We start from the raw sequence: 12,344 nt of genomic DNA on the forward strand, positions 1-12,344 counted from the left end.
TAAACTTAAAACTACATTGAATGTCTTCCCAGAATGTTTAGGCGTCACAACTTTAAGGCCTTGGTCATATGGATTTTTGGCCACCAATAACAACAAACACCTTTGGATCTAATAGATATGGGCAAATCCAGGTTTTTCAGGATAAGACAGTGAGTTGCAGAAACTTCTTCTGCATGATATGTCACAAGAGTTTAGCTCCTTTGTTCTTCTGCCACTGTGGCTAATTTGCTTTGTTATGACTAATCATTGCTAGTCTCTGCTTACCTAGTGTATAACAAATTACTACAGCAGCAAAAGGATGGCAATTTGACTCAGGTTATTGTGGTCACTTCTCGTATGCTTAAAGTATCAGATCCCATGAACTTACAACTGCTCATATCACAACCTCACTGTCGAAGGCTGGTGGATCTTATAGAGTTCTCCTGTTTTCTAAATAGCCTCAGATTGAGGACTAGTTACAAGTGAAGATCCTCTCAACAGGGAATGAAATGACTTACTTTATTTCCCCTGACACTTCCATAAGACCCTGACCATGAAGGAGAGGATAAATATGGAGCAGAAGGAGGGAACTCTCACAGTGGTGGTAAACTGGGGACAAAACATTCAAATCCTGCCTTATATCGTGTTGCCAATGAAATCATTGCTCTCTTTGTATCGGAACCACCCTCACGTACACAGGAAGATCTGTGCAGAAACTTATGCTTTCACTGCGCTTTGCAAATTTGAAGTAAAATCTTATAAAATATGGTTGGCTCTGTAATAATAATTCACTTCAGCAGACACCGCAATGACATTACTTTTGCCTAAAAAATTATTAACATATAAATTAAAATATGAGAGTCGTGCAGGCCGCATGGTAGAGAATAATCCTCTTGTAGGTAAGATTTAAGAATAAAAATAAGTGCTTTCTGTGCTTTTCTCATATTATATAATTGTAATAGTTGCAAAGATAGATGCCTTCCATTGTTTCATCTTTGAAGGTGCAACCTAAATACTTTTACGTATGTAATTATCTTCAGAATTCCTTTGCTTGAATAGGATGCCAATTGAAATGCTGACTGAAAACATGATTTTGGAAATAATGCACTAAGCAGTTGTGGAACCCCTAAGTATGTGTATTTTGAGTGATATTATAAAAATACATCAATGTGATTGCAAAGCATTACCTGAAGTGGTGGTGGTAGAATATGTAGGAGTGGTTTGATTAGTCACCATGGTTGACATAGTTGTTGGGCTGGCTGTGATGCTTGGTGCTGCAGAGATGTTAGTAGAATTTGCCGTAGTTGTTTCATGACTTGTATGAAAGAGCAGAGTCCTCATCTACAAAGGTTATACATGAAATCAATAGATAAAGACTAGAAAATACACTTTCACCCTCTGAGGAGCAAACTTTGGATCATGCACTATGCACATAGTTGAACTGCCGCTACTGAAAAATCTGCTTACATGAAGACCCTGTCTGTAGAACAGCCATATGGCATCTGAGTTATTATTACTCTCTATCACTGCTGTGTTTGAAGTTCAAAGGCTGAGTGACAGAAGTTTAAAGGTTATGTAATCTTCGGACATCTGTTGCCTGAAATTCTGCCTCTAAACAAATGTTCAAAGACACAAGAGAGGAATGGATCTGGGAATCTACACTTTGATGGCATCATAAGTGTTCCTTCTGCAACCCCTGCTTCCCTGAAACTATTACTCTCTGAATGGAAACATGACATTATTTTCTCCTGTTCCGGGCATTTATCTTGTTTTGTGGGTATTTTCCTCCTCTGTCTATGCTAGCTGTTTGATTCTTCTCTTGCAGCTGTTTTGATCCAGAGACAGTTTGAGACAAGCGAATAGTCTGGTAAATCTTGAAACTGGGCAACTTGGGCTTTTGCTCTTATCAAACATTCAAAGATGCAAGAGAAGTGCAAAGTTCTTAAGATGCAGAAGAAAATAGAGAAAAAGAAATTAAGTGGTGCTTAATATCTATAGTAACTCCCTCAACTCAGCTCCTTGATTTCTGTCATGGATGATCTTGATTTTTGCAATTTTAGGCCTATACTTGTAAAAACAATAGTAAAACTACTCATCACGATTTCTAAGTTAAATAATGATTAAAAGTCAGAAAGGACTAAAGCTTCTCCCACAATATTTCACCGGACCCTACTAAATATAGTGCTCAGACAGGAAAATGATTATTTCTCAAAGAGCAGTCAGAGAATGGTGGCAAGAAAATAAGTCCTGAAATCAATCCTGACCAAAAAGCAAGCGGTAAAACTTCTAAATCAATCACAGCAGGCACAGGTTATACAAAACATATAGAAACACAAAGGGATGAGAAAACAAATATATACAAATGGTAAATCACTACATATATTATAAAAACCTGGTCACAATTGAGAGGGGCACTAAGCATTCACCTGACTACATCTGACTGCTACCAGGGTAAATAATATTTTCAACTAACAAGAGAGTAACCCATAGGAGACACATACCCACAGTAACACTCCCACTACTAAGTCCTACTGCAATTTGAGTATTCTGTTTGCAAGAGGAAACAGAGATGGATGAATAACTTAAGTTTATCCCAGATCTCATCATCTGTAAGAACATGCATTAGAATGCTGGCAGGTTGCAATGTTGCCACACTCTGTTTTTATTTAGAAGTATGTAGTTTTATAGGCGTTTTACACTACTACCTGGCATGTGTACACTATGTAACGCCTTGACAATATTTTGGATGAGTATTTCCACAAGTACGTTAAGTCTCCTTTGGCCACTAATACACCTAGTGTAAACATTAGGTGTGGTTAGTAGACAAGTGCAGAGGCAACAATGCATATGTGGAGCACACTCCCTCTATTGTGATTCATGCAAGAAGCACTAGGAAGATGATTGTCAGACTGATGACAAGTTCAAACCAGTTTATGAAAGTTCACTCCGATACTAGAAAACCTTTGAAAAGATGAGAAACTTCTCAGTTTGAAGAAGCAGACTCAGCACTAGTTATCTAACTCAGTCATGAAATGCTACATTTCAATAGTATGAAAGGAATAGTATATTGAAAACTATTTGAACAATTTGGAAAAATAAATAAATCTATTATATTCACTTCCAGGATGGATGTCAAAGCCAAGGTCAATTTGCTACAGGTTCGCTGGAATAGAAAAAAGGAAGAATGATGAATCAGATAGTATTGATGCTTTTATAGATCCAAGATCTGTGTTATCCTGACTCAGAGTGGGTTTGAAGCACATACATAATACCGAGTTGAATGGTTTTAATACAATTATTTTTTTAGTAATTTATTTTTCAACAAGGTCCTTACTGAAATCTATTATAAATCTTATCTGAGTGAAAAATCAATTTACGTATAGCACAATGTGATGTGAACTTCTTGTGAAGTATTCATAAATGATCCAAACTAAAATCCTCCTTAGTTGCATCTGAGAATGTTTCTGTTAGCAGAACAATGAATTGTCCTTAGCAAAAGTGTGTCTTTCTTGGAGCACAATTGAGATTACTTCACTGAAGTGCATTTCCCTCCAAGGATATGCTTCTTGCAGACGGTGTTTAATCATGAGTAACAATTAAGATTACTTCACTGATATGGATTTCCATCCAAAGATATCTTCTGTGCAGATGGTGTTTAATCATGGAAGTAAGTTACTACCTTGTATTTTGTACATAAAACAGTTTTCAAATCACATGTTCTACAAATTTCTTTTCATTGTTAGTAAAACCACTTGCTGGGACTAGCATGGAATCTGAGTAAACTGGCAGTTGAAGTGAGCAAAGTCAACCTTCACCCAGATTCTTGGAGACATCACAATCAGTCATTGTTGACACAAGTAGTGGTCTTAAACTTAAACTACATTGAATGTCTTCCCAGAATGTTTAGGCGTCACAACTTTAAGGCCTTGGTCATATGGATTTTTGGCCACCAATAACAACAAACACCTTTGGATCTAATAGATATGGGCAACTCCAGGTTTTTCAGGATAAGACAGTGAGTTGCAGAAACTTCTTCTGCATGATATGTCACAAGAGTTTAGCTCCTTTGTTCTTCTGCCACTGTGGCTAATTTGCTTTGTTATGACTAATCATTGCTAGTCTCTGCTTACCTAGTGTATAACAAATTACTACAGCAGCAAAAGGATGGCAATTTGACTCAGGTTATTGTGGTCACTTCTCGTATGCTTAAAGTATCAGATCCCATGAACTTACAACTGCTCATATCACAACCTCACTGTTGAAGGCTGGTGGATCTTATAGAGTTCTCATGTTTTCTAAATAGCCTCAGATTGTGGACTAGTTACAAGTGAAGATCCTCTCAACAGGGAATGAAATGACTTACTTTATTTCCCCTGACACTTCCATAAGACCCTGACCATGAAGGAGAGGATAAATATGGAGCAGAAGGAGGGAACTCTCACAGTGGTGGTAAACTGGGGACAAAACATTCAAATCCTGCCCTATATCGTGTTGCCAATGAAATCATTGCTCTCTTTGTATTGGAACCACCCTCACGTACACAGGAAGATCTGTGCAGAAACTTATGCTTTCACTGCGCTTTGCAAATTTGAAGTAAAATCTTATAAAATATGGTTGGCTCTGTAATAATAATTCACTTCAGCAGACACTGCAATGACATTACTTTTGCCTAAAAAATTATTAACATATAAATTAAAATATGAGAGTTGTGCAGTCCGCATGGTAGAGAATAATGCTCTTGTAGGTAAGATTTAAGAATAAAAATAAGTGCTTTCTGTGCTTTTCTCATATTATATAATTGTAATAGTTGCAAAGATAGATGCCTTCCATTGTTTCATCTTTGAAGGTGCAACCTAAATACTTTTACGTATGTAATTATCTTCAGAATTCCTTTGCTTGAATAGGATGCCAATTGAAATGCTGACTGAAAATATGATTTTGGAAATAATGCACTAAGAAGTTGTGGAACCCCTAAGTATGTGTATTTTGAGTGATATTATAAAAATACATCAATGTGATTGCAAAGCATTACCTGAAGTGGTGGTGGTAGAATATGTAGGAGTGGTTTGATTAGTCACCATGGTTGACATAGTTGTTGGGCTGGCTGTGATGCTTGGTGCTGCAGAGATGTTAGTAGAATTTGTCGTAGTTGTTTCATGACCTGTATGAAAGAGCAGAGTCCTCATGTACAAAGGTTATACATTAAATCAATAGATAAAGACTAGAAAATACACTTTCACCCTCTGAGGAGCAAACTTTGGATCATGCACTATGCACATAGTTGAACTGCCGCTACTGAAAAATCTGCTTACATGAAGACCCTGTCTGTAGAACAGCCATATGGCATCTGAGTTATTATTACTCTCTATCACTGCTGTATTTGAAGTTCAAAGGCTGAGTGACAGAAGTTTAAAGGTTATGTAATCTTCGGACATCTGTTGCCTGAAATTCTGCCTCTAAACAAATGTTCAAAGACACAAGAGAGGAATGGATCTGTGAATCTACACTTTGATGGCATCATAAGTGTTCCTTCTGCAACCCCTGCTTCCCTGAAACTATTACTCTCTGAATGGAAACATGACATTATGTTCTCCTGTTCCGGGCATTTATCTTGTTTTGTGGGTATTTTCCTCCTCTGTCTATGCTAGCTGTTTGATTCTTCTCTTGCAGCTGTTTTGATCCAGAGACAGTATGAGACAAGCAAATAGTCTGGTAAATCTTGAAACTGGGCAACTTGGGCTTTTGCTCTCATCAAACATTCAAAGATGCAAGAGAAGTGCAAAGTTCTTAAGATGCAGAAGAAAATAGAGAAAAAGAAATTAAGTGGTGCTTAATATCTATAGTAACTCCCTCAACTCAACTCCTTGATTTCTGTCATGGATGATCTTGATTTTTGCAATTTTAGGCCTATACTTGTAAAAACAGTAGTAAAACTACTCATCACGATTTCTAATTTAAATAATGATTAAAAGTCAGAAAGGACTAAAGCTTCTCCCACAATATTTCACCGGACCCTACTAAATATAGTGCTCAGACAGGAAAATGATTATGTCTCAAAGAGCAGTCAGAGAATGGTGGCAAGAAAATAAGTCCTGAAATCAATCTTGACCAAAAAGCAAGCGGTAAAACTTCTAAATCAATCACAGCAGGCACAGATTATACAAAACATATAGAAACACAAAGGGATGAGAAAACAAATATATACAAATGGTAAATCACTACATATATTATAAAAACCTGGTCACAATTGAGAGGGGCACTAAGCATTCACCTGACTACATCTGACTGCTACCAGGGTAAATAATATTTTCAACTAACAAGAGAGTAACCCATAGGAGACACATACTCACAGTAACACTCCCACTACTAAGTCCTACTGCAATTTGAGTATTCTGTTTGCAAGAGGAAACAGAGATGGATGAATAACTTAACTTTATCCCAGATCTCATCATCTGTAAGAACATGCATTAGAATGCTGGCAGATTGCAATGTTGCCACACTCTGCTTTTATTTAGAAGTATGTAGTCTTATAGGCGTTTTACACTACTACCTGGCATGTGTACACTATGTAACGCCTTGACAATATTTTGAATGAGTATTTCCACAAGTACGTTAAGTCTCCTTTGGCCACTAATACACCTAGTGTAAACATTAGGTGTGGTTAGTAGACAAGTGCAGAGGCAACAATGCATATGTGGAGCACACTCCCTCTATTGTGATTCATGCAACAAGCACTAGGAAGATGATTGTCAGATTGATGACAAGTTCAAACCAGTTTATGAAAGTTCACTCCGATACTAGAAAACCTTTGAAAAGATGAGAAACTTCTCAGTTTGAAGAAGCAGACTCAGCACTAGTTATCTAACTCAGTCATGAAATGCTACATTTCAATAGTATGAAAGGAATAGTATATTGAAAACTATTTGAACAATTTGGAAAAATAAATAAATCTATTATATTCACTTCCAGGATGGATGTCAAAGCCAAGGTCAATTTGCTACAGGTTCGCTGGAATAGAAATGAGGAAGGATGATGAATCAGATAGTATTGATGCTTTTATAGATCCAAGATCTGTGTTATTCTGACTCAGACTGGGTTTGAAGCACATATATAATACCGAGTTGAATGGTTTTAATACAATTATTTTTTAAGTAATTTATTTTTCAACAAGGTCCTTACTGAAATCTATAATAAATCTTATCTGAGTGAAAAATCAATTTACGTATAGCACAATGTGATTTGACCCTCTTGTGAAGTATTCATAAATGATCCAAACCAAAATCCTCCTTAGTTGCATCTGAGAATGGTTCTGTTAGCAGAACAATGAATTGTCCTTAGCAAAAGTGTGTCTTTCTTGGAGCACAATTGAGATTACTTCACTGAAGTGCATTTCCCTCCAAGGATATGCTTCTTGAGGACGGTGTTTAATTATGAGTCACAATTAAGATTACTTCACTGATATGGATTTCCATCCAAAGATATCTTCTGTGCAGATGGTGTTTAATCATGGAAGTAAGTTACTACCTTGTATTTTGTACATAAAACTGTTTTCAAATCACATATTCTACAAATTTCTTTTCATTGTTAGTAACACCACTTGCTGGGACTAGCATGGAATCTGAGTAAACTGGCAGTTGAAGTGAGCAAAGTCAACCTTCACCCAGATTCTTGGAGAGATCACAATCAGTCATTGTTGACACAAGTAGTGGTCTTAAACTTAAACTACATTGAATTTCTTCCCAGAATGTTTAGGCGTCACAACTTTAAGGACTTGGTCATATGGATTTTTGGTCAACAATAACAACAAACACCTTTGGATCTAATAGCTATGGGCAACTCCAGGTTTTTCAGGATAAGACAGTGAGTTGCAGAAACTTCTTCTGCATGATATGTCACAAGAGTTTAGCTCCTTTGTTCTTCTGCCACTGTGGCTAATTTGCTTTGTTATGACTAATCATTGCTAGTCTCTGCTTACCTAGTGTAGGAAAGTCCTCCTTTTTTGCCCTGATCACCCCCACACTTTTTGGACAGGTACTGGTGGTTACTGACTCTTGGCTGTGCCCTGGGTACTGCTTACCAGTCCCAGGGCCGGTGCTCTGTGTAAAATGGATATGCAAATTAGGCTAAATATAATTGGCTAAGTTAACCTACCTATAAGTCCCTAGTATATGGTAGGGCATGTAGGTTTAGGGACCACAGCATAGGTGGTGCACACCTAGGTGCATTGCTGAGGTGCCCAGTGTCATTTTAATGGCAGGCCTGCCTTGCTGGCTGCTTTTAAATTAAAGTTATATGCAAATTAGACTTTGGAATTAAAAGTAGTTCCAAAGTCTTAAACTACCTTATTTTTACATATAAGTCACCCCTAAGGTGTGCCCTATGTGCCCCTAGGGCTGGGTGCCATGTAACTATAAGCAGGGACTTTATAAAAATAGATTTATAAACCCTGGTGAGGTAAAAACAGCCAAATTCGTTTTTCCCTCATTGAAGTAAATGGCCTTCATAGGCTAGAATGGGGAGATTTATTTTAAATTTTAAAGTCTCCTTAAATGTTGCATACCATGAATTTGGTATCAAATTAATTGCTGTAATAAATCCCACAACTTCCAGTTGTTGGATTTAATATAACTTGTTCAGGTAAAGAGTTTTAGACTTTACCTAAAAAGTTGCCAATTTCAGCCCTGCATTGTTATTGCTGCTGTGCTCTGATGGGCCAGCCTGCAGCAGCTTAGTCAAAGCTGCCTTGATGAGGTGTGAAGTGGCCTGGCTTCACACAAAGGAATGTGCTTGTGGGAGAGAATCTCCCCTCAGCAGATGGTGAGGCAGGAAGGGGGAGGGCTGCCAAACTGGTCTTCAAAGGCAGAGAAGGACATTTGGAGCAACCAGCAACACCCCCACATCCTGCAACCCCAGACAACTAGGTGCCCCCTTGATTAGATTAGGAGAGGGCAGGAGAGGGGTGTGTTTATGATTTTTAGCCACACCAGTGGGTTGGCTCAGCCAGATGTAACCTCCAAAAATCAGATTCAGCCATATTGGATTTTTAGAGAATGTTGCCTTTTGGGATGGATTTTTGCCACACTTCCCAGGAAGTAGTCATCACAGGGGGACAACCCTGTACCTGATTGGAGAACCAGGACCCCCCTGCTTTTCACCCAGGAGCAAGGATAAAACTGGCAGACCTGCCCCCACACCTCAGATCCCCGCCAGATTTCAAGAAGAAAAGAACTAAAGGAGAAGAAGGACTGCCCTGCTGGACCCCTGGCCTGCACCTGGAACCTGCACTCAGAAGGACTGCACCAGCTGCACACTTGGGCTTCACCACAAGAAGGACTTTGCCTGGCTTCAACTGGTTCAAGGAGGGACTCCCTGTTTGCTACAGGTGAAAAATTGCTATCCAGAGTCCCCCTGCACCAACTCCTGAAAAGTGACCAGCTGACCACTGTCCAGTGGCCAAAAAGGAGTTTGCGCCAGGTGCATTCTGGGAGTTGAAGTCCGCACCCCCCAAGGACCATCACAGAACTTCTGGACCCTTGGGGTGAGCTGTGGACCCCAAAAGAACCTTAAAAGAACATCTGGGTGAAGCCCCAGAAGTTTGGAGAAGATTTGAGAATTTTTGTAAAAAAGCTCCAGAGAGGGACCGACCCGCCGCGGAAATTCTAGCCGGCTTGCCTCAACCGCGACCCGGCCTGACTTGGTGGTTCGTCCCGGTAAAGATAAAACTCAGAAAAAGAGACTAAGGCCCATATTTGTACTTTTTGCCGCAAAACTGCGCTAACGCAGTTTAGCGCCAAAAAAATTAGCGCCGGCTAACGCCATTCTGAAGCGCCATGCGGGCGGCGTATTTATTGAATGGCGTTAGCCGGCGTTAGCCGACCGGCGCTGCCTGGTGTGCGTGAAAAAAAACCACGTACACCAGGCAGCGCCGGCGTAGGGAAAAATGGCGTTTGGGCGTCCAAAAATGGGGCAAGTCAGGCTGAGGCAAAAAAACCGTCTTAACCCGATTTGCGCCATTTTTTTGGGGCGCCCAGACGCCATTAACATGACTCCTTTCTTAGCAAAGACAGGAGTCATGCCCCCTTGCCCAATGGCCATGCCCAGGGGACTTCTGTCCCCTGGGCATGGTCATTGGGCATAGTGGCATGTAGGGGGGCACAAATCAGGCCCCCCTATGCCAAAAAAATTTTCAAAAAAATACTTACCACAACTTACCTTCTCTTCCCTGGGGTGGGTCCCTCCATCCTTGGGTGTCCTCCTGGGGTGGGCAAGGGTGGCAGGGGGTGTCCCTGGGGGCTTGGGAGGGCACCTCTGGGCTCATTCTGAGCCCACAGGTCCCTTAACGCCTGCCCTGACCCAGGCGCTAAAATCCGGCGCAAATGCGGGTTTTTTAGTCCCGCCCACTCCCGGGCGTCATTTTTGCCCGGGAGTATAAATCCGACGCAATAGCATTGCAGTCATTTTTTTAGACGGGAACGCCTACCTTGCATCTCATTAACGCAAGGAAGGTGTTCACGCAAAAAAATGACGCTAACTCCATGAACTTTGGCGCTAGACGCGTCTAACGCCAAAGTATAAATATGGAGTTAGTTTTGCTTCGAATTTGCGTCGAAAAAAACAACGCAAATTCGGCGCAAACGGAGTATAAATATGCCCCTAAGTCCGAAGGTAAAAAGTTGACCGGGACCTCCCAGCCATCGTATCCGAGAAGGGCTCCACGGACGTCGGATCAAGATCCAGGTTTACCCCGGTCAAAGGATTTTCACCTCGAAAAAACGACTACGTCCGAAGGTAAAAATCTCCACCGAGGAATCCAGAACTGCGTATCCGGACAAGGGCTCCAGGAGGTCGGATTCGACTGGCAGGTTCGTCCCGCTGAAGAAAATCTTCAAAATAAAGACTAAGTCAGAAGGTAACTTTTTAACCGAGGCCTCCAGCGACTTGTAGCCGAGCAGGGCTCCATCGCGGTCGGCCTGAAACTTTGACTTTGCCCCGGTCGAGGTGCAACCAGATGACCCGATTGGCGCTTTTTGTTTCTAAGCGCTAGAAAAATAATAATTCTTTAAAAATTCATATCTCTGGTTCCCTTTATCCGATTTTATTCGTTTTTGTGTCATTTTAAAGATAAAAATATAAACTATTGTTATAAATTGGTTTTGGATTTTTAAACTGTTTCCTGTGTTTTATTTAATTACTGTTTTGTGATATTTGAATGCTTTACACACTGTCTCCTAAGTTAAGCCTTGACGCTCGTTGCCAAGCTACCAAGGGTTGAGCTGGGACTAATTTACTGAGACCTAACTGTACCTAAGTGGAGTTTGGTGGCTTGTTGCTAGGTGTAGGTACCTACCTGCCCTTACCAATAACCCATTTTCCAACATTTTTGGTGGCAGCGGTGGGATCCTGTACTTGTGTTCAGTATCACCTTACAGTTTTAAGTAAAACAAATTAAAAATCCTTTAAATTGTCATAGTGCAAAAAAAAAAGTTTTTTTTTATTTTTTTTTATTAATTTGGATTAATTTCAAATATTGAATTTTTTTAATTTTTCTAAATTATTGTTTCCAATTTTTGCAAAACGTTTTTGTTGACACAAAACCAGGGAACCATGGAGCTTGATCTGGCTAGCCTACTCACACTGACAGTAGTCCAGCTTAGGGGGTTGTGTATTGAAAGAGGGTTGCCTGCAACCACTGATCTCAGGAAGCAAATCCTGATCAAATCCCTGACAGCATGGGCTGAGGCCCAAGAGGTAGACTCAGAGGAAGCTCCAGAGGAGGGAGAAAAAGGGGAGGATGCTAGCTCTAACCACTCAGGGGAGGGAAGGCATCTGAGCCTAAGTGAGGATGAGGAAGAACAGTCCTCAGTAAATACAGTCACTAGGGGCAGACCCAAAGCTAGTGGTGGGAAGGGGGTCCTCTCAGGAGGAGAGAACACATCCATCAGAGAAAGAGAGCTGGAGGCCCAGCTAGCATACATAGCTTTGGAAGCAGACAAGCTGGCCCTAGAAAAGAAAAAGCGGGCAAACAAAGAGAAAAGAGATGGTGGCAGCGATAAAGAAGCTGAGGTTTCCCTGGGTGGGGGTTTTTCCCCCAGATTACCCAAAGGGGTGGTTCCTGCCTATGTAGAGGGGGATGACATAGATAAGTGGCTGGGGGCCTTTGAGAGGGCCCTCCAGATGAGGAGAGTCAAGCCTCAGTACTGGGGTTCACTTCTTTGGGAGTTAGTTCCCAACTCTGGGAGGGATAGGCTCCTAACCATGAGTGGGGAAGATGCAGACTCATACCCCAGTATGAAGAGTTGCTTGACTAAAAAGTTTGGTCTGACCCCAGAGCAGTATAGGCTCAAGTTTAGGGACACCCAAAAGAC

At 40.6% G+C, this 12,344-nt stretch overlaps 1 protein-coding gene across 1 annotated transcript in view; it reads right to left on the reverse strand.

The window, feature by feature from the left end:
- LOC138259722 (mucin-2-like) overlaps window positions 1-12,344 on the reverse strand; it is a 256,782-nt gene that overhangs the window by 103,877 nt on the left and 140,561 nt on the right. The window contains exon 28 of the mRNA XM_069207617.1: window positions 5,012-5,140. Within this exon, the coding sequence (XP_069063718.1) occupies window positions 5,012-5,140 (129 nt within the window). The remainder of the gene's footprint in view (window positions 1-5,011; window positions 5,141-12,344) is intronic.

The sequence above is a fragment of the Pleurodeles waltl genome, chromosome 9, assembly GCF_031143425.1.
Source record: "Pleurodeles waltl isolate 20211129_DDA chromosome 9, aPleWal1.hap1.20221129, whole genome shotgun sequence".
NCBI lineage: Eukaryota > Metazoa > Chordata > Amphibia > Caudata > Salamandridae > Pleurodeles > Pleurodeles waltl.